Source organism: Necator americanus, chromosome I, assembly GCF_031761385.1.
Source record: "Necator americanus strain Aroian chromosome I, whole genome shotgun sequence".
Classification (NCBI taxonomy): domain Eukaryota; kingdom Metazoa; phylum Nematoda; class Chromadorea; order Rhabditida; family Ancylostomatidae; genus Necator; species Necator americanus.
The window spans coordinates 30,075,042-30,100,272 of NC_087371.1; the positions used below are offsets into that span (position 1 = coordinate 30,075,042).

At 41.6% G+C, this 25,231-nt stretch overlaps 2 protein-coding genes across 3 annotated transcripts; both read right to left on the bottom strand.

The window, feature by feature from the left end:
- Positions 1-1,633: 1,633 nt before the first annotated feature.
- Positions 1,634-17,151, bottom strand: RB195_007307 (uncharacterized protein; the record flags this gene model as incomplete). The annotated part of the gene is made up of 19 exons (XM_064180861.1): positions 1,634-1,657; positions 2,090-2,206; positions 3,421-3,525; positions 4,221-4,298; positions 6,519-6,665; positions 6,721-6,855; positions 6,947-7,092; positions 8,280-8,407; positions 9,032-9,111; positions 9,179-9,322; positions 11,135-11,270; positions 12,127-12,249; positions 12,305-12,443; positions 12,565-12,717; positions 12,787-12,921; positions 16,613-16,754; positions 16,862-16,968; positions 17,024-17,042; positions 17,107-17,151. The coding sequence occupies 19 exons, from the start codon at positions 17,149-17,151 to the stop codon at positions 1,634-1,636; spliced, it is 2,103 nt and encodes a 700-aa protein (XP_064037698.1).
- Positions 17,152-18,674: 1,523 nt separating this feature from the next.
- On the bottom strand, positions 18,675-24,556 carry RB195_007308 (uncharacterized protein; the record flags this gene model as incomplete). Of its 2 annotated transcripts, none has more annotated exons than XM_064180862.1 (11): positions 18,675-18,818; positions 18,897-19,049; positions 19,874-19,987; positions 20,047-20,222; positions 20,281-20,428; positions 20,565-20,745; positions 20,825-20,961; positions 21,363-21,471; positions 22,433-22,551; positions 22,616-22,747; positions 24,302-24,556. In XM_064180862.1, the coding sequence occupies 11 exons, from the start codon at positions 24,554-24,556 to the stop codon at positions 18,675-18,677; spliced, it is 1,668 nt and encodes a 555-aa protein (XP_064037699.1). The 2 variants fall into 2 exon arrangements, with proteins under 2 accessions (XP_064037699.1, XP_013293017.2); XM_013437563.2 differs by having other exon boundaries at positions 24,302-24,490.
- Positions 24,557-25,231: the final 675 nt, after the last annotated feature.

The window sequence follows — 25,231 nt, forward strand, 5'->3', positions numbered from 1 at the left end:
GGTTTTTCTATACGTCTCATATACTTCTTGGACAGCTTCTCTAAAACTTTCGTAGTATCCGTGCATCATTAACTCGAGTGCGTATCATTAATCACTCTTCATTCCCATTTGACGTTATTGTACCCGTCTCATTGCTTCTTGGTTCCGGCACACCACACTGACATGCGGAACCTGTCTCGGGACCTCGTTCTTTACAGCTATCGCACAGCCACCTACTTTCCTTTCATCAGCATCATCGCATTAGATAGTGTAGCCTCCGATACTGATGACAGGCCGATCTCTGATGCGTGTTTTCTGCACCAGAGCAAACGGCACACGAGCTAGTAGAAATCAGGGTTGTGTATGTCTCATTAACTACTCCTAATCAAAATATTCTTGTTTCAACTTTAAGTGAAATTTAATGAGATGACCTGCCGAAGTACATTTTCAGGCAGTGATTTGGATAATGTGCATATTTTACAGATCTTGACTTGATAAATTTCAAGTGAGTGATCTGAATGGTGTACATAGTTGATAGTAGTTGATGTGATAGAATAATTACTCAAATCTACTTTCCAGCTTAGAGTGTTCGCTTCATTCGCGAGAGGCGCCCTAGGGCTGCAAAATGTTTTTTTTTCTGCAAAATCCCCGCCACAACACGGGTTGAAATAATGTGCGAATGGAATGTGTTCGTTAGTATGCATGGATCAAACCGAACCGACATGAAGCAGAGAACAGTTGCGTGAGCGCCTCACACGAAGTGAGGTTGTAGAGTTAGAGGTTAAGATCAAGGTGGGAACAACATTAGATCCATTGATCTCTACAGTCCGAGTTAACTTGCGAAGCTTCCCACCTCGATAGCAATCTGCCGCCTCGTAGCTTCGACCACGGAACTTCACGCAGCTGCTCTATGCTTTTGATTGGTTTAGACCTGACTCTGGTGCAAATTCATGCGACACTTCGCGGAAATATCGAAAGTTAGGACAGGGTTTTCAGACCTACTGTCACCTTTGCGGGAAAAATTTATGAAACAGGACTACTTATAGTTACCTTACTTTACTTTACCATATAAAGTTCAGACGATGGTTGATGCAAGTGACCGATCGGCTAACGTTGATCGGCGTTTGAAGATACACTCAAACGAGGATTTTGCAAGCATTTAGGGATAGATAGCCTAAGATAGTGTGTCATTCAATGATTTTATTCTAGAGGAGTTCCTTACGTGGTACCAGGTTTGATAACAATATTTCGGGGGCGATTATCACAGCCCTCAATTGACGCCTGGACTAATCAGTGTGACATTTTAATTTATCCCTTCTCTCCTATTTTATCCCTGTTTTCAATTTTCGATGTGCCTGAACATCAAATCTGAATCTGAAGCAACCTCTTGCTGTAATTGGAAAAAAGCTTGATCTTTTTTTTTGCAAATGCGGTTTTCTTTACAATTTCAATAGCGTGATGCTTGTATTCCCAGCATATCGTCTCGAAAATGAGAAATTATCCACTTATGAAAACTTATTTTGGAAATTCATGGACACAGAAATTTGAAAAAATGTTTAATGCAAGTTTGTAGGCAACGACGACTTCAATGTTATGGATCTTTTCATTAATTATGACTATTAAATTTCACTTCGTGCATTTGTTACTTCGGTGGCTACCATGCTACGGGAATTTGCAGCTAAAAATGAGAAATGAAAGAATGCACTTGTTTAACTAGGACTACGACTAGCGTAAATAGAACAACAATTAACGTGAACCTAAAAAAGCAACGAGTTTAGCTCTTGTGTTTTTTTTTGTTGGAGGTACCTATAGTAGGGTCGAAAGGGGATGAATCACAGTGCAGTTGCGTAAGCGGCTGCGCAGGAAGTGACATATAGTGGTTAGGATCGGGGTGGGACCAATCGCGAACTACAGTGAAAAATGGTACCAGTAAGGGTCCCGCCCAGATTCTAACCGCTACGCGCCGTCGCACCGCCTCAAGCGAGGCCGCCCACGCAGCTGCACCGTGCTTCGCGACGTTTTGACCCTACTATATTTCCGCCGATTGCTCTGCAACTTTAGCTTGTATATTTAAAAATAAGAGCAACATTTTGATGAGAGTAAGTTTAACCTTTCGTATTATTCTAGTTGCATTTGCACGGTCATCTGCCATACGCGGTCCCCATAGATTATAATCGGGAACAAATAGGAGACGTATATTCCCAATGCGACTAAAGAAGTGCGAAACCTGAAGTGAAAATGTATAAAGAAGCTGAGGATACGCTAAATGGAAATGGTAAGCAAGAGAATAAGAAGACATCCAACCCTGCTTCAGAACTTTTCATTAAAGATGGATACGTTAATCGCGATGTATGAAGCAATATCATCCATATCATGTTCTAATCCAACATTAACAGATGGTTTTTTTTTCAAACTTTCGTAAATCAGAATAGTAAACTCCTCCGATTGATGTTGAAACATTTTTAAAGTATTCGAAGCAAAGTGAATCGCAGAATAGCTCTCTACCTTAGTTGTTGTTTTGTTTAGTTGTTGTTTATATTGTTTATATTTGCTTGAGATTGGGCTAACGGTTAACGCAGAAAAGCCGTTGTTGTCTTGTTCTGATGCGTTTGAAGACATTTGACGATTGAACGATTTGAAAGCACACACTTATGAACGTTGGTCAAAGACAACGTGTCATGATTTCCTCGTTGTGCGGAACTCACAGCGAAAGTAGATTGCGGAACCCAGCACGATTCCGTTCGTCTTTCCCTAATCGTCGTAAAAAAAAACCGCGTGGGAATGGCGTTTGTTCCTACGAGGTGCGTCAGAACGCGCCTCCCTTGGGCTCGTGCGGCGTCCAGGTGTGAGCAGTCGGGGATCGGTGATGTCTCCTCACTAAGCTATTCGAGTGAAACCAATGAACAGGTTGCAGATGGGACATGTAATAGAACGTAACGTGTAATAGAGGCGCATTCTAACGTACTTCGTTGGAAATAAAGCGGTTCTCATGCCGTTTTTAACGAAGAGGGAACGATGAGTGGAATTGCGCTGGGTTTCGCAATCTACTGCCCGAGCTTTACGCTTTCGCTGTGCGTTCCGCACCGCGTCAAAATAGCGATACGGTACCTTTGACCCTTGACCGAACATGAATACAATTCATCCATATCGTGAAGAACATATAATTACAAGTACAATACAAAATTTGTATTCTGTTCTGTACGCATGTTCTTCACGATACAAATATTGTTCCTATCTTTGTTTCGAGTATCGACCGCCGTTTTTTGTCAACAAGCAAGAACATTAAAGATCTACGGAAATGAAAATATGCGAACAATATAATTCTAATAAATGATTAAGATAAAAGATAGTATTTGCTTCAGAGTATAAATACTCAACATGTCACTATAAACTGTCTTCTAAGTGGCAACTTTTGAAAAATCGACAATTCCGAATACCCACCTTATAACAAGCAATCGCTGTGGGCATCAGTATGAGAACTATGATGAACCATGCTGCCTTCCCCATAGAATCCGGAGGATGTGGATAAGCGTACAGAAGCGAAGCCTGCAATCATCACATTTAGATCTACCGCTTACGCCTACGTTTGCGTCAGCATCTAACAAGTCATATTTTCATAAATCAAACGATATGCTATCATTACTACTCGCCCCGCCACATCTGAGCTTCCGCGGTCTTCTGGTTACACCTCTTTATGTCAGTTTAAAGGCATGATCCCACGAATCTGACGTAGTATGGATTTCCGGGGGCCAGAGACGATGCGGGGCGTAGATTGCAAAAACGGGTGGGATCTCGCTCATCTCTCCATCCATCACTGTAAACAGACGGCTTCGGAATGCGGTTCCTTACGACGTCCTCTATTCCAACGTGCCACCTTTGTGCTCCACCTTGTCGAATGAGAAGAATTGGCCATGGGGCGTCCGAATGGATTTTCGGCGAATCGCAGGCGTTCCAGTTGGATTCGAGATGCCACCGTGGCGAACTGTAGCGAGGAAAGGCGTCAGCAGGAGCCCCCCTTGGATTCTAACCGCAACCCGCCGCACCGCTTCGAGCGCAGCCGCAATACTACACTATGCTTCCTGTCGTTCTGACCCTACTATATTTTTGGTGGTGTCTGCATATCGCGTAAGCTATAACTTCTATGATACAATCATATAACTATAACTTCTAAGATACAATCATAGAAGTTAGATTCTTCTGTTTCTTACTCTTACAACCGTAGTAGCCGTGAAGACACTTACAAGTATGAAAAAAGGCGACGCCCTCCAAAAATAGAGATGAAATAAGTTCGATACTCGTCGCATTAATTTGTCTTCTTCCTGGAAATAAGAATTGAGAGGTAACGCCCATTTTCGACTGTCCTCAAGTCTTGGCATGTTGAATACGTAGCTTTTGATCGATTTGCTTGTGCTTCCAGGCTTTGACGAAGGCGATAACGCCGAAACGTTAACTGTTGGCTAATAAACAAATACCAACCTTGGCTTCAGCTCAAGCAGATCGATCAAAAACCGAGTGGTAATAATTTTAAAACAGTCCTTTATACGCAGTAAGCTCTCTGATAAACAGGAAATCCGTGAGCGTGTTTGACGAAAAAGTAATCACTTGATTTTGGGAGAATTTTCGAGTTGACGTATGAATCGCCTGATAAGTTTGACACTCTTGATAAAATGTGCGGCTAAGATTTTTCAAAGTAGGTATCTAAGGTAGGTGGACGCTCCTAGCGGTCTCTAAGGACTTCACACAGATCAGTTATTTGTGCTAGTACACATCAGTGATAGCAAACATTGGTGGGCAGTAAGGTGCGCGTAATTATATTCTCGCGATCCTGCACCTAGGTCAACCGATCCTCCAATTCCCCTCCCCGGTCCGTCGGTACCAGTCTCACATGAGAAGACAAAAACGATCACTTAACACTTTTGCCTGACCCGAAAAGAATAGCCAAGTAGTCTGTTGTATAACCGTGGATTTACAAACCGAGAACTATTCTGGAATGCTGATTTAATTGATTGAAAGTCCAAGAATTCTGCTTCAGTAGTACACGGTAATGTGGTATAGTCACGTCAAAATGACATGAACCACAGGGTAGCTGCACGAGCGGTCCCGCTAGAGCAGCGCGGTTTTTGACCGCTCGCAGACGGCTCGCGAGCGATGTGCTTGGCAATTTGCCAATTTTCGCCAAGTGACGTCACTCGAACCAATATTGGCTGCAATTTTTTGTTTGTTCTCATTCGTTTTGCTTTTCTCTCCGGTTCTCTTCGTCTTTTATGTTTCCTTTTTTCTTAGTATCATTGTTATGTTTGGTGTATTTACTTTTGCTAAAGAGATCTATATTGCATCTGTATTGTTGCTAAATCATTGCATTCCTTTGTTATATTGTTATTTCTTTCCTGTCTTGCTTTGAAATTTGGTTCAAAATCGTATTTATTTCAATGCTAAAGGCATCACAGACCGAATCTGAGGTGGTACGGATTTCAGTTGGAGTATTCGTATACGGGCTTCGAGTGCTCTGGCGCGCTATTTTCTACAACGGGTTCGATTGGAGTGCGCCAGCCTTGTGCATGCGCGCATCTTTCGAGCCGTTTTTTACGGCAATTGTGAAGAAATGGACGGAATCACCCCCTGCTCCAAAATCTACTATGCAGTATAGGAATACTCCACCTGAAATCCGCACCACCTCAGATTCGTGGGGTGATGCCGTTAATGTTTTTTTTTTTGTTTCTTCGCCTACCTTCCCCTCCTTGTAAACAAAAAAAAAGAGAAAATTAACGTGAAAATAAATACATGAACAAAGACAATACAATAACTTAAGAACAATACAGATATAATAAAGATCTCTATTACAAAAGCAAATGCAGCAAACATAACAGAAACATTAAAAAGAAAACAAAAAAAAGACGAAAGAAAAAGAAACAAAAGCAAAAAGAATGAAAAAACCCAAGAAATTGGGGCCAGTACTGATTCAGATGATGTTATTCCACTTCACTTTGGAAAATTGCCAAACAGACTGATCGCGGGACGCTGCGAGTGGGTAAAAACCGCGTTGCTGCAGCACGGCGCTTATGCAACTGCACCGTGCTTCATGTCGCTTTGACCCAACTATATACAGTACGTAGTCGGGTCAAAACGACATGAAGCACGATACGAACGCGAATTGCAACGAAGAAAAGTGCCAGCAAGCGTCGTCGTTCGATCCGAACCGCTCGGCTCCACCGCACCGCTTCGAGTGCAACCGCTTACGTTACTGTACCGTGTTTCATGTCGTTTTGAAACTATTATGCATATATAACATAGTACAGTATCGTGTAGTCTACAGTTTCTGTGATATACTGGATGTTAATCGCTCGAACAAGTAGTGATATTTGTCTAGAAGGTACAGTAGTACATATAGTTACAAATTTTCGTGCAGCAATTCATGGTTTACGCTTCCTTAGTATGTTAATGCAAAAAAAAAAAGAAAAAATTGTGCAAATTAGCACTTTATAGGATTTTTTCTTCAACAAATATCAATGATGTTAGAGGCATGACATTGTTTCACCAACCTCATGACTACTCATACTCAAGACGTTCGCATAAACCCTTGGGAATCCGTAGATAACACCGACAACAATAAGCTCAGACAGTACAACAAATGCTGTAGCCGCAGGAATAACGGTATTTTCGATTGTAACTGTTGTTGCAAAGCCCAACTTAAAGAAAATGTTTTCTTAAAAGAGAAATAAAATTACCGAGCACCGAGCTCACCTCACTGTTAAGGAAGAAGGAACATAACGCAATAAGGAAGGTGGCTGATCTCATGATAGCCTTTGTTGAAGCTTCATCGGAAAGGAAGTCAAGTGATGTCACACATGACGATGCCACTACTTCTAGTACAACAGCCTTAATAGAAATCTTTTAACTTCAGCTGGCTAGTGATACTAAACTGTAAATCTGTCCTATCGAACGAGTGTAGAAAATGAGTATCACTTACGATGTTATTAATGACAAGAGCAGTGTACCCGCAGGACATAGCCAACTGCAGAAAAGGTTCATACGGTCTGTACACGATAAGTTCAGCAGTTGTGGTCCAATAAACAAAGAACTGTGAATACAACGACTCCTTTCTGCTTTTGTCCACTAAAACCTGAGTAAGGTATCAACTTCGTGTTATTTTTCGTATGTAGCACTAAAACATCAGATTCTTTTTTATACCGTACCAGTAAAAAAAACTATTTGGTGTAAAATTATGCGCTTGATCTCTAAGATTGTGCGATAGCGGAAACACTGAGTTAGTTAGTGTTGAATATTCGAAACTTCATGAGTTTGAAGCTTTCAAAAACTCAAAATGTTAAACGCAGCATATCCCAATACTGACGCAGTTGGGTCTCTTTTCAAAAAAAAAAAAAAAGTCGGCAAGGGAGAGTTCGAGGTATAGATTGTAAGTATGAGCGTAGCCGCACTCTCCTTCTACCTAATCGTCGTTAAAAACGGCGTGGGAACGGCGTTTGCTCCTAGGAGGGGCCTCAAAACGCGCCCCTTTCTACACGTTCCGGTCCCTTCGTCAGCCAATCAATTGATTCCACTTAAGGGCATCACTCCACGAATCTGAGGTGGTACGGATTTCAGGTGGAGTATTCAGAATCGGGATAGTAGATTATGGAGAGGTGGGTGATTCCGTCTATTTCTTCCTAATTAAAAACAGCCAAGAAGATGCACACAAGATGTGCACACGGCTGGCGCACTGCAATCGAACTCCTTGTAGAAAATAGAGCGCCGGAACGCTCGAAGCTGAATCTTCCGGGCCGTTTTTTTACGGCAATTAGGAAGAGATGGACAGAATCACCTAATCTACGATCCCGTATACGAATACTCCACCTGAAATCCGTGCCACCACAGATTCGTGGGGTGATGCCTTTAAATAGGTTCCTGAGGAGACCTTGTTTGATCTTCGACAGTTCGCTCGTGGAAACTGCGCGCGAACAAGTCTTAAGCGTCTTCAAGTGCCTCGTAGGAACAAACGCAATTAACCACTTTCAGTTTCTGCCGTTTGTCAGGATGACTGGGGGAACTGAGCAGGGCCATGACCATGTTTTTGTTAAATAGTTGTTATAAAAATCCTATCGCTTACATGTTTTGTTGTGCAAAAACTTCATAACATGTTAATGTAAAAGTTGCTTTGAGTGTTTGGAGATTTAGGTAGTTGAAACCGTCCTCCAACGTTAGGAAGTGTTGAGTAATGCAGAAATTTTAGATATTTGTAAACTTGAGTAGTAAGAAGTTTGGAAGAAATAGGTTTCGATATAAGCTATTCATATTCCACTCACGGAAAGATATGTAATCTCGCATGGAACCTTTGAATAAGAAGGGAGCTCCAGTTGCTTTCAAAAACACATGCACTGTTGAGTACAAGAAGATCGCACACATCAAATAAATAGTTACTGCTAAGGCATCGCTGCAATAAACAATGATAAGATAAAATCAGAAGTGTTTCCGGACGTTTTTAATTCCGACAAAACGACTGAAGAATAAGACTTTTTAGGAATGAATTCTTATTAATCTTGCTCAGAACCAGTGTAATTATCATTCACATTCCATAACATTCATGATCTGATTTAGAGTACCCGTAACAAATCATCATTAGATCTAAATTTTTTCTACACCGGCCAAAGTAAAGCGAGCTTTCACCACTCTTAGCTGGACAACTTGGTTGTCACAAAAATTTGTCAAATCACATTGATATCCTGATAAATTGGCTGACCCACGCAAATCATCCATAGATTGCGGGTTCACTCCTAAATTTCTTTTTCTGTGAATGGGAAAGAAATGAAAGTGGGGTGGAAAGATGAAGTATAGAAAATTACTAGCGCTCGGCCGATTATTTCGAAGAACAAAAGGAGTCAACGTGATCAAGATTCATGTCATGATCAAGATTCATGTCAAATTCATGGTACGCCGTCTTTAAACAACAGCCGATCTGTGGTCCATCGAATGAGCAGATTATTAGAAAGTGAATGTGTACGCTATACTGCTTATGAATCTTACAATAATGTAAAGTTGCAAGTAGAAAATGGCATACACTGCAAGGTTGTTGCTGAACTTGTTCTGAGCACCGAGAAAAAATAGACCACCTTGTCCAACCCGCAACGTGTTCAGTACCTGAAGCACAAATTTAATTGAACCAAAAAAATAGGTGAATCACTATAATATATTAGTCTAAACCAACCACTAGTACAGCAGTTGCCCATACATCTGGTCCAAGGGAAAGTTTTCTTCCAATTTCCATGAAGGCATCCAATTTTGCAAACAGCATAATAGATAACACGGTTAACATGATCGAATTGAAAATAATTGTGATCGCAATGCACATCTGCAGCAAGGTTAACTTGATATGTCTGAATTTGCGACATACACAAAAGGAGAAAAGATAAAGTCACTGGCGTCTCAATCCACTTAGGATGCACCAACGCGTTTCCGTAATCGTTGGGGTTTTGGAACGCGTGTTGGCCTATACAATGACTTCCGGAGGCCAGCAGAGGATCGGGTCAGTGTTTTTATCCTTCCAGACAGGTCTGGTACCAATTTATCAACCTCAGAGGGATGAAAGGCTTGGTTTGCACTAGGGCGGTTTCGAACCCTCGACCGTGTGGTTACAACGGACCTCTAACTGACTGCGCCACACCCGAACCGAACACCAATAACGGGGAGTTCGGGAGAAACCATGGAAAGGCAAGAATCCATGATAACCTACGCGTTTTTTAAGACAGAATCAGCAAGATGAGAAAGTGTTCACCAATCCCCAACACAGCCAGTGCCAAGCCAACTACATTTTACTCGCTGAGCTTGGCACTGGCCTGCGTCCTAAAGCAGCGAACGGGGGGTAAATCTAATGGAGACCACGCAACTTAAGCGGATGCGTTGGAAAATTAGTGCGAGACCTTTCGGTAAGCCAAGCGAGGGCAATTGCCGAATCAATGGGGAGGATTTACCCTGTCACATATAGTAGAGTCAAATGACATGAAGCACGGTGCAGTTGCGTAAGTGGCAACGCTCGAAGCGGTGCGGTGGAGCGCAGCATTTAGGGTTTAGAGGCAGGACCCTTGCTACCACCGTTCAGTGCTGCGGTTCGCGATGGTCCCACCTCGATTCCAACCGCTGCGCTTCACCGCTCCAAGCGCTACCGCTTACGCAACTGCACCGCGCTTCATTTCGATTTGACCTGGCTATCATAATATAATCATTGTTTCATCCCTATTACGAGTCTTTTGTTACTCTCATACATTGCTCTCATTATCTATCCACTTTTAGTCTTCATAACTCTGACTTCATGACAGAATAAAATCGACTTCAGGTAGTTAAAGTTAAAGGATAAAGTTTCTGGCGTTAATCAATTCGCTTGGGATGCGCCACCACGTTCACCTCAATTCAGAATCGTTTGAGGTTAACGAACGTGTAACTGGTCCATACAATGACTTGCGGTGGCTAGCCGATGTGTCAAGCCAGTGCTTTTATCCTCCCAGACAAGTCTGGTACCAATTTATCGACCCCGGAGGGATGAAGGGCTTGGTGAGCACTAGGGCGGATTCGAACCTCCGATCGATCGTGCAGGAAGCGGAACCTCTAACCGCTACATCACACCCGCCCCTTTTCAGATAGTTATTATAACAAAATGTTAGGACTGTGCTACATTGTCACGCTCTTGAGTGTTACCCTGAGTGGGTGAGTGAAGTGAGTGCAACGCGGTCGGTAAGAGGTTCCACTGTGAGTGTGCACGGTCAGCCGATAGTTCGAAACCAAGTTAGTGCCAACCAAGCCTTTCATCCCTCCGGGGTCGATAAATTGGTACCAGACTTGTCTGGGAGGATAAAAGCACTGACTTGACACATCGACTAGCCCCCACAAGTCACTTTATAAGCCAGATACACGTTCGTAAACCTTAAACGATTCTGAATTGAAGTGAACGTGTCGGGGGATCCCAACCAGATAATTGCGCCAGACACTTTATTATCCTTTATCCTTATCCTTAGTCACTATCTGTTCTCGAACAAAACATGAAAACAGCGTGATTTATAGCTTGTAGCAAACTTCGTGCGGAATGCACGTGCTACAGTCTCCACCAAGAGCCTTCGGAATAGTAAGCAATTCAGTTTAGGAATGTGTTCGTCGTCAGCAAATAGCGTACCTTCAGTAGAAACGGTCTTCCTTGCACTGATACTACTAGAATAAGTAACCAACTTAAGAAATGTGTGAAAATGTCCTCAGTTGAAGGGTAGCGGAACGCCATCGTACCAAAATCTTCCATTCCTACTTTGTTGAGCCTGGAAAGTTGGCAACCTTATAGTAAGCAGTTGATACAGTATAAGTGTTACAAAATGAAGCGTCCCACTTAACACAGTTAAAATTAACGTGTTTCTCAGTAGCTTTTAACTACTACAAAAGAAAACTACCGATGCAGAGACCGTTTTTACTTGAACAGTAGGTAGTAATAAATTTTAAATTTTCTCATTATTTATTTGTCTCACGCTTTCACGTAGGAAAATGGCACTAAAATAGTTAAAAACAATATTAATAATAGAAGAGGAATTCCTCTAGAAATGTTTGTTTAAAAAAATACATACAAATTTTGTTATTAAGGGCGTGGTCCGCAGGTTCTCTTGAAGCCAGCGTACCAAGAATCTGGCGTGGTGAGGGAATCCGCGAGAAGAGGTAGAGATAGGGTTGTACATAGCGAGAGCGGGCATGGTCCCGTTCATCCTCCCCTAAGAAAATGTGAGAAACGGTGTGGAAGGCGCCATTCTTTCCTACGAAATCAGTTGCAACGCGCCTCCTTTATGCACGCGCCCCATCCATCTGCGAGCAGTCGAAGATCAATGAGGTCTCCTCACTACCCTATTCAAGTAAAACCGTTGAACAGGCTGCTGACGAGACCGGGGAGTGTAAATAGAAGGGCGTTCTAACGTACCTCGTAGGATTTAATGCGGTTCCCATGCCGTTTTTAAGAACATTTAGGGAGAGACGAGCGGAACCAGATCGGATCCCGCAACCTACAACCCCACTTCTAGCTTTTCGCGTGAATTCCCTTACCACGTCAGATTCGTGAAACGCTGCCTTTAAATCTTCAACTTGATTTTATTTTAATTCTGCACCAGAAACGAAACAGAAAATAATCCTTACAAAAAACTTAGCGCTGGAATGGAACGTTGTGTCGCAACATAAGGTAGATACTGGACTCTTTCTTTGTGAAGGGACTTATAAATTGTGTAGAACTCCGGTCGAATACATTGGTCACCGATTAATCTAAATGTTATCGCTATAACCACCTTTCTGGATCAGAACCTAGAACACGCGTTACTTCATAGGATGTTGTGTATCCGATGAGTCGGAAATATCAAAAAAATACGTAAGATCTTGTTGGTTTTGTACGACAGGAGATTCTTCGTCATAGAAGTCTTCTTCATAGATCTTGGGACAGGGTTGGGGTTGTCTGCATCCTGAATTCATTGCGTTTTCGTCATCCATGAAATTTGAAAACATACAGCGCCCGTGATCCCGGATAAAGAGCAGTCTATTGTTCACCTTTGCACAATTTCAAAAAAAAAAAAAACTCCTCGCCTGGACCGTCTGCTCGATTGGAACAGCGATGCCATGGCATTTCATTAGTGTCCACCCGCACAGCATTCCCGAGAACACTAATGAAAGAGAACAGCATCGAGTAATCCACGATCGCTACGATAAGACTCAGAAACAACATCGACACGCCAAGTCCTAAAAGAAAAAAGAAACAAGAGGTAAGTGTCTACGAAAGCGTAAGAGATAAGTCACAAGATGATGCACCTGAAGCGATAGGCGCGATTCTCTTAAAAACAGCGACTGCGTTCAGCGTTGTGAACTGTCCGAGTGCCATCTCTAAGTACACCAAAGGAAGACCAATAAAGAACATACATGTGACGAAAGCTATGACGAAGCCAACTGAAATTTGTTTTGACGAAATTAAGGGAGAGCGTAGCAAGTGACATTTTCTTCAAGAGGCAATGTCAAAAATAGCCGTGAAAGTCAAGCTTAAATTAAAAATTAGCATTTGATTTTCATCTTAGCTCGGACTAACTTATGTATATGCTACTCATTTTCTTATGATGTAAGTTTGTATTATTTGCTTATGGATAACTATGTAATAAACAACTAATGAACGAATAAACAAGCGGATACACTTCTAATTGATGCCGAAATGCAACTCAAAAGTGTGAGCAATCAAGGTCCCCCTCTCCGTTGAACATGGAGTTTCGGTAACAGAACTCATCGACGAGTTCTATCGGTTGTCCGTCCACTGTGATTCTCGTTCGGGGTCTCGAAGAGACCCAATCTGCTCGCACATATCAGGGCGTAGACGTGGTCGATAGGCTGCAGTTATTTTTGATACAAGATTGACAACATGTTGAAGCTACCTACTGCTTTCCGCAAATATAGCAACAGTCGATCGGTCATAGATCGCTTTAGTGCTCTGGTGGTGTTACGATGATGTCGTCAAGGCACCGATCGACTGTTCTTCGCATGATCAATGGCAAACTTGAACAAAAAGGGTCCTGCTACTGCCCACTCCCTTACTCTAGTTACCACTTCAAACGGTGTTAGACATCCGGCTGGTGTTCGAACTGCAGCAGTTGTTCGTTTATTCTTGTCATCATGTAGACGAAGGAACTGGTGCTCCATTGCCGGGAATTGCGTTGAGAAGGCAGCCTCGATGTGGAGAGTCAAAGTCGGCTTCGAAGTCCAGAAAGGCTAATTGTATTGGGTTCGAATACCGCTACCACATTTCGATCACTCTCCTGATGATGAACACCTAGTCAATCGTAGATCAACCTGATCGATAGGCGGCGTGCTAGTCGCGCGTTGTTCCCTCCAAGACCTTATACATAACACGCAACAATGAGATTCTTCGACAGTTTGTCTCCACGAGTCAGATAACCTTTCGTCAATCCATATTAAGCAGGCGATCTTTGTCATCTCACGAATCTCGGACGGAGGAAGATACTTGAGCATTTTTGCGCTAATTCCGTCGTGTCAACAAGATTTTTCACTATCCATCTTTTGGGAACAGACGAACCTCCGACTCGGTCGTTGGTTCCTCGTTAACCACATATATCGGTCTATAAAAGTGATTGAGTTTAGGAGCTGATGGAGCTTGCTGGTTTAGCAATGTTTGAAGTGATCCCTCCAAATTGGTAGGGTAGCTTCGCCAACAGCCTCTGTTGTGGAACTTACCATCTTTTTTTTTGCCGCTACATCATTTTAGTAAAGCATAGACATTCAGTGGGCTCTTAATCTCCCGCTCCTTTTCAAATTCCTTCGCTGTTGACGTTCATCCATTTTGGCGGTTTTTTTGCAGCCGGCGACGCATCTTCCTTCTCACACGCTTTTCCTGACTGAACTCGACAATGCTACGGGAGGCGCATACAGAACTATACGTGAATTTTGTTTTCACAGATGCTAAGGCAAACTTCTTCCGCGTCAATAGAACCGGAAAAGTTTCCCCTTTAGAGTCCTGGATGCACTCTGCAAAGGAATCATCGCAAAAGTTCTTTATGGTCCGTACTCCAAAATAAATAAATATAGGTTGGTAGAATTTCTGCATTCGTTGTCTTTCAGACATGTCGATTTTCGGTTGAAGAAAGACTCTTCAGTTTCTTCTGTGGAACCGTACTCTAAACGTGGAAAGACCTGGGCGGTGGTCAAAGTCGAAAGCGACCTTCCAGACAGCTCTAGATTTCTAAATACTCGATTGAGGAATATTCAGAGCGTAGTCGAGTTGAAGTTTGAGAATCCTAATCTTCCGCTTGCGCGGCTCTTCAGGGGTCAAAGGCCACCTCGGCTGCTCTTCAGGAGTCAAAAGAGTTGACCCTTGCCACGTTAGCTGATAGCGTCACTTTTCTAGCACATCGGATTATTGTTCAAGTCTCATCTTCGCATTTGCGTCGACAGTGGCCACCTCAGAGCTGGCTATTCTCTGATGCGCGTTTCCTGCAGCGCAGCAAACGGAACACAGATATGCCGTAGAAGCTTAGACAGGGCGGCTTGCTGGAGTTCACTCGACAGTGCTAGGAAGTTCAGTATGACGAAACGAATGGTTGTTCTCAAAGATTCCAAGCTCCCTTCAGGCAGTTGACCTTTCAAATTATGAGTGTTGGACAACAGCACCTTCCTGCAATGTATGGGAATCTTGAGCCATATAACCGTGCAGTTTGCTATATATGGAGTCGGGTCAAAACGACATGAAGCACGGACAGTTGCTTAAGCGGCTGTGCTCGAAGCGGCGCTGTGGAAACAGCGGTTGGAATCGAGGTGGGAGCGTAGACTGCACATGATGGGTGGCGGTAGCGAGGATCCTTACACGACTCCAACCGCTACTCTCAAACGCGGCGCTTCGAACGCACTCGCTTAGGTAACTGTCCGTGTTTCATGTCGTTTTGATCCGACTATAGCTATCTGATAGCTCTATATAGCTCGTTCTCGTTCTCAATGCATACAACCGAACTAATACTTCTTATCATGTTCGTTATTTTCTAGACTTGCATATTTATAATTGTAATAATGTTTTATGAACTAACAATATAATAGAACGAAAGTGTTTAATTTTTCAGTTCTCAGATTTAGGGAATTGTTCATCTTTAACACTCTTATAATTGCTACTGCACAGAAAAATCGCTATATCTTCGACAGGGGAACAACCGCCCTATTGCCAAGCAAGCCAAAAATAGGTTCCAGACTTCTCCAAGAGAAAAAAAAAACACTGACTTGATACATCGACTGGCTACATCTTTCCTACAAAATGGCATCCTAAATGTCATTGTGTAGGAAAGCCGCACGTTAATAAAAACCAAACGACTCTGAATTGAAGTGAACGCGTTAGCGTATCCCAACCGGATTGATTAACACCAGACATCATCCTTTATCCTTTTTGATTAGGGCAATTAATGAGCGCGATTGTAATCATCAAGTGAGAAATTTGTTCGAGTGAGTTCTTAAAGGCATCACCCCACGGATTTGGGGTGGTACGGATTTCCGGTGGAGTATTTGTATACAGGATCGTTTATTATTGAGAGAAGGGTGATTCCGTTCATCATTTCTTCCTAATTGCCGTAGAAAAGGCCCGGAAGTCGGCGGCGTACGGCGTCGAGCGTTCCGGCGCACTATTTCCTACAACGAGTTCGATTGGAGCGCGCCAGCCTTGTGCACGCGCCGCATCTTCCGGACCGTTTTTTACGGCAATTAAGAAAAATGGACGGAACCACTTCCCCTCTTCATAATCTACTATCCCGTATAAGAACACTCCTGAAATCCGTACCACCTCAGATTCGTGGGATGATGCCTTTATAAAAAAAAGGCAAGAATCAGTCAAGTAATACGACATGGTACAATATCGATCAGACCTAACACAATCCAAAACACCTCTTCTATGGTTACTAATACATTATTTCACTGCTTGTCACCACAACTTCGGAACAACAGCATATCAGTAACTAAAGCAGTACAAGAAAATCTATCCAGGGAATAACATGAGCGGCTTCCTGATTCTTTTGCTTCTATCAAAATTTGCTTTGTCTGATGATGAGGACAATTCTGACCTGCTCGAGGATGATGAATAGACAGAAATATGGTAACTTACGTCCGTACTGATCCAGGAAATGACAGAATCTGGCATAAGTGGCGTACGTTGTTAAATAACCAACAATTACGTTGAAGCCGACAAATTTATTCCTCCACATTTGATTTCGAGCACCCATTCGTGTGAGCTTACCCAGTGCTACCTGTATTCAACTGTATTCAACCGTACTCGGTTCAACTTCACACTAACATTTCATTCCTTTACTATATGTCTTATTACTAAAATTTAGCTATAGATATGCTTGAGAACCTTTAGTTCTTCTTCATGAACACCTTCATCTTGTAATACCTCTATCGACTCTGAGGATATAGAAAACTCATCTTTTGTCGAAAAAGATGCAGAGCTAGGAGCCTTCTCTAAAATATCTATATGTCAGTTTTTCTTCCGAAAATAACAACACCGTAAAATTACCACGTGGTGGTGATTGTTCCTGAAAATCGCAATCCGTTCAACTGATACATTGCAAACGAGATCTCAGGAGGCTGTAGATTTACCTGAGACACAAGAAGTTTCATCAATTTAGGGTTGTCCGACTCCATCCTTGTGAATACAAAAATTAAATGATCCCTACTCTATACGTTTCAGGCTAGGTATTTCATAAACATAATCGATTAAGAGCATCATCATACTATCATCTCATATTATCTGTATTTCAACTGATTGAACTCCATTTCATTTCTAAGCTATGTTTTTCTCACTGATAGGAACCTATGGATGCTTTAGCTGTCGATTTTTATTTTCTTTCCTAGTTATTCTCTTTCCTACCTGAGATATTTGTTTTTTAAGGAAAATTGGCAGCTTCCGGACGAAGCAGCGTACATAGAGACGAAGACTAATTTGACTTAGCGCCATAGTTCGCTCCAAAAATGTTGTCGAAAACAAATCTCTCAGCACTCTAACGTAGAATAGTTTGATTCGGAGTTCGCAAATAATGCTAACATTGTGCCTGGGGTTAAATTATCTGAAGAATCCCTAGTCGCATTGAGACGACAAAGATTTTCATTAACATTGACTCGGAGAAGCTTTACAATACAACTAAGGAGCTGGAGATAGGAAAAACGGCTAGTGCCTCTAACTGTTCTTTTTTTTTTGCGCTGCTACCAAAACGATGTTTAGGAGAGAAAGGGCAAACATTCCCGGAAAAATTATGTATACAAATCCATAAATGTAAATGCACAAATATAATTGTACACTAGCACTAGCTCGTAAGACTATGATGAATCCCAATTGTGGACAATTACACGAGAAAATGGGGCACAAATCCAACATTTCTCTTTTTCGAACTAACACTTTAGGGGCATATGTATGTACGTATTAGGTCAATTACTTACTTTTTCTTTTACACACGCAAACCCCCTAAAATTTTATAGTTTCTTAATCCCACATTGATTCAACCCCTGTGTACAGCAATAAACATCAAGAATAATATAATTTTTTTAAAGTACATCTACATCTTGATTGCAGCTACACGGAAAAGATAGTGAAGAAAGATATTTCTCTTGTACTCTCCAGTGATCGAATGATTCAGGCCAATTCAAAATGCAAACGTGAAGTAAAAATAGACTCCATTACAGTTTACTCCAAAACATCATGAATAATCCTACACAAGAAAAAAAAACAACTAATTTCCATATTGATACACAATTCATGGCATGACAAAGTGATAAGCAAAGTGCGCAACCGTGAGAAAGAACAACGAGTAGAAGACTCGGAAAAAAATCATAAACTATAAAATGATAAGTAACAGAGCCGATGAAAACTATACAAAAGAAGGAAAAATGAGAAGAACTAAGCATTCCGACAAACAAAACCATCAAAACTATAGTTGCTAAACTATTCGCTCGCCCCAAATATTATCTCAAGACGTAACCGAATAAAAAAAATTAACGGATGCTGTAATACCAGGGAGGTCCGAGTTAGAGGAAACTATCAGTAGAAACAAACAAAAAGAATTGAGAAGACAAACAACGCAGATATCACAGTCTGGAGAAAAATGATACGACTAGAAAATCACAGTTTTTCGTACATGTTTAAGCAAAGAAAGTACACGAAATACTGGAATCTAGTCAGCGTTCGGCTCGATAATGGATAAAACACCTCCTACCAAATGTAAACTTCCTGTAACCAATACATCCAAATATTCTTTCCTAGAAAGGCTTTCAATCCACTTCACGGTAGAAGTTATGCAGTCAAACACCAAAACTTCCTGAAAATTATTCTTATAAAGAACTCTTATAAAGAACTTATAAAGGCTTAATATTAAAAAAAAAAAACTGCATCGTACCCCTGTGGCAATATCCTTCCAAATGGAGGCACATTGCTGACTTCGTTTTCTTTGATCTACAGCAGACTGATTAAAATTCGTGAGATCAGACTTAATGTCCGGAAACACCGTCAAAGCAGTTGGACAGAACAAAGCAAAATCGAAACCATGCTTCTGAAAAATGTCCTAAAATTTACAATGAAACACTAACAATATGGAAAACGAGCCTTGACTTAAGATAGTGGAATTACACTCCTGAGGAATCTTTCAATCAAAAATTTGTACATCTTAACCAGACAGCGCAAAAAAAGCAGAAAGGCACCAATTGCGGTATATGGAGATACTAAGTTCTCTAAACCAAAAACGAAGCAATATTTTAAGCACATCTATTTCAGTAACCCTGATATTCGGTACACATATTCGAAATTTAAATTTATGATCTTTGACCACAACTCCGGTACAAAACGATCTTTACATTTTCTTTTCCCTTTGGTGCGACCTGCTGTAAAATAATTTATTCCGTCATTTGTTGAAATGAAGTTCGGGGAAGCAGTCGGTGTTGGGCCCATTTGGATCAAACTGCACACAGACACACCGAGCTTCATTCCTTTTGATCCCACTATATGAAGCGCTATAAATTTTGGAAAAGAATATGAATGACGGTTTTGACTTTTTTACTCCGAAGCATGCCGAGTGAATCTAGCCGTACGCGGCGGGATGACTCAGAACAACAGCAATGGTGTTATTTGGTAACATGTCTACTTATTATTCTTGATAGGACAAAATTTCTTCAAGGACTTTTATATCAAACTATTAATCTTCGAAACAGTGCTCAAACAACAGCTGGCTCAACTCCATAGAACATATCGTCAAGATTTTGAGATTTTTGATGACTAGTGAATTATTGGAAGCACGTTTGAAGAGTGAGTTAAAAGTTAAAGCTCAAGCGAAGAACTAGCCTTGAGAAAATGAATGGATCTAATCAAGAAGAAACATACGGATAAGACGGGAAGAAGAGTAGATGGATTTCTATCTCCAGTACAATGAAATACAAGCACACGTTTTTTCCGAGAATTTTTCACCGCTGCTTGACCAAACCAATTCGAGCAGGCCTATGATAATACAAGCGGAATTAAGCAGTAACTAGGAGAGCTACACGAAAAGAACTCACCTTCATACTTTTCGGTGTATGAGCACCATCTAAATAGTAACGAGTACGTTCCACATCTACTATCTGACTTCGTCCTCTCCAGCGGCATGACTCAATTGCTTCAACAACAGGGCCTGACACTAAGAAAGGCTCTCCGATCTTCCAATCAATTTTATTTGCATCGGGAAAGAGTACAGCTTAAAATGGAATAAATGAAGGCTGCTTGAAAAATATTCTCATCAGGTACTTCAGTACCTTCTCTTCCCGTTTGCTTGAGCCATGTTCTCGCGAGTTGTAATGCGAGTGAAATGTTGACTTTTTGATGATCACCTGCTATCCCTGTAGATACACACTCGGTAGCGAAGGAATAAGATTGATAAGGCGGCGCATTTTTGACTGAGGTCTAAACTTCAAGCAAGTACTCAAATGAAGCTTGACGAAAAAAAACTTCCAACATACAGAAATAAACCAAAACTAATATGAAACAGGGAATGTTCGAAAGATTGATTTTAAAACCCGAAAAGACTACTGAAACTCACTTCGCGCTCCGAAGCTCTGTCAAGCACTACGTTGACAGCATCTTGACATAAAGGGCTAACAACAGCTGGACAGGACTTTTTTAGAATACCAGCTTTATGCCACGCTATCTCTGGTAAAGTGGCACCAAGAAGAGAAGTGTGATCAATGTCTAATGTCGAGATTCCGCATACAACAGGATGCCTAGACCGAGATGTCACATTGACCGAAGATTCGAAAATGACGGATAAGAAGAGTTACTATTCATCTAGAAGAAACCTACACCACAACATTCGTTGCGTCATATTCTCCGCCAATTCCAACTTCTACTATAGCAACATCCACACATTCTTCAAGGAAAACGTGAAAAGAAAGAAGAGTCAGGAACTTGAAATATGGCGGCATATCGCCCTCAACCTCCTGATGAAAGTTTATATTATAACAAAAAAAAAACGATATTTGCGTTTGTTATGTATCTAAGCATGAAAAAATCAAGGAGCAATGGTTCTGTGAACGTGAAGTTGAAAACTGATGGAACGAGTATTACAAGAAAGGCAAATATAGCTCGCAGATATTTAAAAAAGTGAGAACATTTGTAAACGAAATGCATGGAATATTTCTAGATAAATACTCCAAATAAACTGAATCCTTCACGCATTTAAACACCGCGTTTTCTGTTCTGAATTAGATGTTGTTCTTTTTTTGACAAGACAACAGTAAATAAGTGGCGTGATACGTTCTATTCAGGAATAAAAAAAACATATAAACATTACTCTTCAAAGTAAGAAAAAAGAACAAAACTAGACGAGAAATTCACTCACTTGCTTAAGTTTGTTGTATACATCGAAAAAATATTTTGCAAAAAGCAGTTCCCCAATCGCTTTCCCATTAATACGAATCCTCTCACGTACATGCACCAAATGAGGGGATCTGAAAAATAAAGCAGCTCACAGATGCAGCTAGAATCAACCACTTGAGATCAACTCAAAAGTGTTAAGTTTTTAGCTCAAGCTCTCAGTTTTTCAAAAGCTCAATTTTGTTTCTGCTTTTTGTCGACTACTCTAAAACTGATTAATAACATTAAGTTTTATTACATTATTGTTACTTATCTTTAGGCCTGATGAGGCACGCAATTTTTCAGACTGACAAGGATCTCCCGCAGCTAATCTAATCTGAAAGTAATCAACGCCAAAAAAAAAAAATCACACCCAAACATTCCCTTCAAAGCATAACTTCAAGGCATAACTTTAAAGCCATGCATATTATATGAATTTATGCTATATAAATACTGAATGCATACTATAAAAGTCCAAAATAAGACCTGACAAATATGGTATGCGATTTTTCTAGACCACTTCTAATGTGAGAATGGTTGAAGCGTATCACGAAACTCATGACGTTAGGATTTCAATGGGTAAATACGGAGTTTGGGATGTAGATCATGAGTATGAGTCCAGGCCCACTCAATCCTCTCTAATCGTTCTGAAAATGGCGTGGGAACCGCCTTATTTCCTACGAAATACGTTAGAACGCACGACTCATGTACTCGCGCTGCGTTCACGAGTGAGGGATAAATAATCAACGAGTTTTCCTCGCCAGCCTATTTACACAGGATCGAATCTGCACAGCGACGCAAATTTTATACATTTGAGTTAATCGGCTGCATTCACAGTGGGATTTTTGTTAGATTCAGTCAGGGTGCAGAGCTGAGCGATCCTACTGCGCCATTTATTGCGCAGTGGCATCTCGCTCAGCTCTGTATCCTAACTGAACATGATGGCATCACACATCAAACTTTTTCTAAGAATACCGAAGAAATTACGTTGAGAAGAAATCCGAAAAAAAAAACGAAATTCGAAAGGTAATATAGAATAATGAGGACACTACTCACGTGTACATTCCAGTCCTGAGTCCTGCTTTTCTTAGAATGGATTCTACAAAAGCACATGTCGATCCTTTCCCTTTAGTTCCACTGATATGAATCACATTCAGGCTATCCAAGGTATCAAGCTGAGAAAAACAGGATATCAGTAAAAGGGCTGCCGCATCTTCGAACCAACTTACTCGTCCTCACTTCAATTCCGCACATATTAAGCTTTGAGATCATGTCGGGAATGTTAGTCTCCTGAAGTAAACCACGTTTCTCCCTTATCTTCTGTAGGTTAGCCGCATTTGATTGTAGGGAGTTTAAAAGAAGAATTGCTGCCTGAAAGTGTCATTTAAATAAACAGAAATTTCGCCTACATCATTTTAGAAGGTCACTGACATAAAAAAACTGAAACATTTACCCAGAGAGCACATAACTCATACTGATACTGTACTTTTGGTAACACCAAATTCCCAGGCGATCAAAGTTTGCGCGCATCTTGTACTCATAAATGCGATAGTCGGAGCCGGTGCTCTGACCCCCTTCACTTTTGAGCGGTTGGGGAAGGGACCTCCTTCACTTTTAAACGGTTGGTGAAATTACCTCCTTTAATTTTGAACGGTTGGCGAAAGTACTCCCTTCACTTGAGCTGCACCCCATGGGCTAAACCCTCTTCACCTGAGGTGGGTCCGGCTTCTCCCTATCGCACCTATGCTTGTACTGTATTTAGTCCAGCAACGAGAAACTATTAAAAAAATAAGAAAATAAGAAAAATGAAATAAAAATAAAAATAAAAAATTATGTAGTTAGAGGGCACTCCCTGGCGACCTCATTTCTCGAAGTAAATAATCAATCCAGTCGCGGCCCTAGGGTCTAAGGATTAGTCTTAGAGGATCTATGACATGTAAACTAAAGTTACTAAGAGAAAAACGTAAAGTTAGAGCGCCAGTAAATGAGGGCACCACTGAGTGCCAATTGTAGGCGCATCGTGTTCACCCAGTGGGACACACCTGGCCTTTGTTATAGGTATTGGTACCTAATGTGTTCAACAGCATGTTCATATATTGTTCGCAGCAACTATAATAAACATTAGAATCGAAAGGGGTCGAGAAGAGAGGAGAAAAAAGACGGATGTAGCTAACCTACCAAACTGAACTGACAAAGATGGCACCGTCCGGTATCCGTCACACTGCAGTTCCCAATGTGAACATAAGTACTATTCCAGTGCTATTGTTGGACAGCGATGAAGATTTTAAGATGAGTATTCACCTCTCGTAAAAACACTCTTAACGCAGACACATTGCAGTATGTAAGGTCTCGGAAAATTTGTGTAGTTTTCGAAAGAGTGGCAGAATTTGCACGGATAATGACTCGCTTAGAAGCAAGTCATCATTATCTGAGGTTGCGGGACCTTCGCAAGGTGTGAATTCTACATGCTTGTCTGTTTTCTCCAACATATCTGGAACAAATTGCGCTGAGCTTTAGAACTAGTATCCACAAAGAGGAGAAACGACATGTGTGCCTCCATTATTAGAACCGAGGATCGAGAGATGCTGCGGTTACGCGGCATCTGGATCTGCGAAAGGTTAAGGACAACAGATTGATTTAAGAAAAAAACAAGTTGACCACAAGTGCAAGTCAAGGACGCAAATGATAGGTGTAGCCGCCAAACCATGCAGTTTCTTAAATCGATCTCGCAAATTTGGGGGAACCAAACCCCAAAAAAAAACCGTCGCCAAGTTGTCCCACAAAAAAAACACCTCACAATGAAAACAACTTCGCCACAACCCAACATTGAAATATACTTGTCAATGAAAAAAACAAAAACAAAAAAATCAGGGTAGAAATGGGAAAACAGAAAACAAAAGAAAATTGGAAAACAAATCAACAAACCTCATATGGAGTATTAGGGGAATCTTTCGTAGCAACAGTGTGAACAGATACACCATGAAACATAGTTCTGAACGGGTTTCGATTGGTACAGTGACGACCAGACAAGCACTGTGAACTTGAGGCGGCGAGAGTCTCGCCGGCGGCAGCGCCGATTCGACGATGAAGAAATCGATGTACGTGGCCGATCATTGTGTAGTTGTTATATTTATATGCGTTTCGTCGGCAACAACAAAAAATTGGAACGCCAGTATCCATGGCATCGCCACCGCGATGGCGGTCGCGGTCGCGGTACGCCTGATTCGGGCCGGCAGTGATAATGTTGAAGCGGGCCACATAAACAGATGAGCGCTCAACTTTGGCTCTTCAGATGGGCATGAGGATAGTAGGGATGCTTATTATTATTATTACTGTTGTTATTCTCCATTAAAGGCATCACCCCACGAATCTGACGTGATACAGGTTTCCAGTGGTCAAAGACTATCGTAGATTGCAAAAACGGGTGCTATCCCGGTCGATTTCTTCTTAATCGATGTAAGAAAACGGCCCAGAAGATGCGGCTTCGGGCGCTCCGGGCGCTAGTTTCTACTGCGAGTTCTATTGGAGCGCGCCAGCCTTGTGCATGCGCCGCATCTTTCGGGGCCGTTTTTTTGCGGCAATTATCTGCAATTCGTGCACAAGGCTGGCGCGCTCCAATCGAACTCGTTGTGGAAAATAGTGCGCCGGAACGCTCGAAGCCGCATCTTCCGGGCCTTTTCTACGGCAATTAGGAAGACATGAACGCAATCATCCCCCTCTCCATAATCTACTATGCCGTATACGAATACTCCACCTGAAACCCGTACCACCCCGGATTCGTGGGATGATGCCTTTAACTATTCACAGACGGTGCCTACTAAATTCTTTGGGTGTCTAGAACGCAAAATACACTAC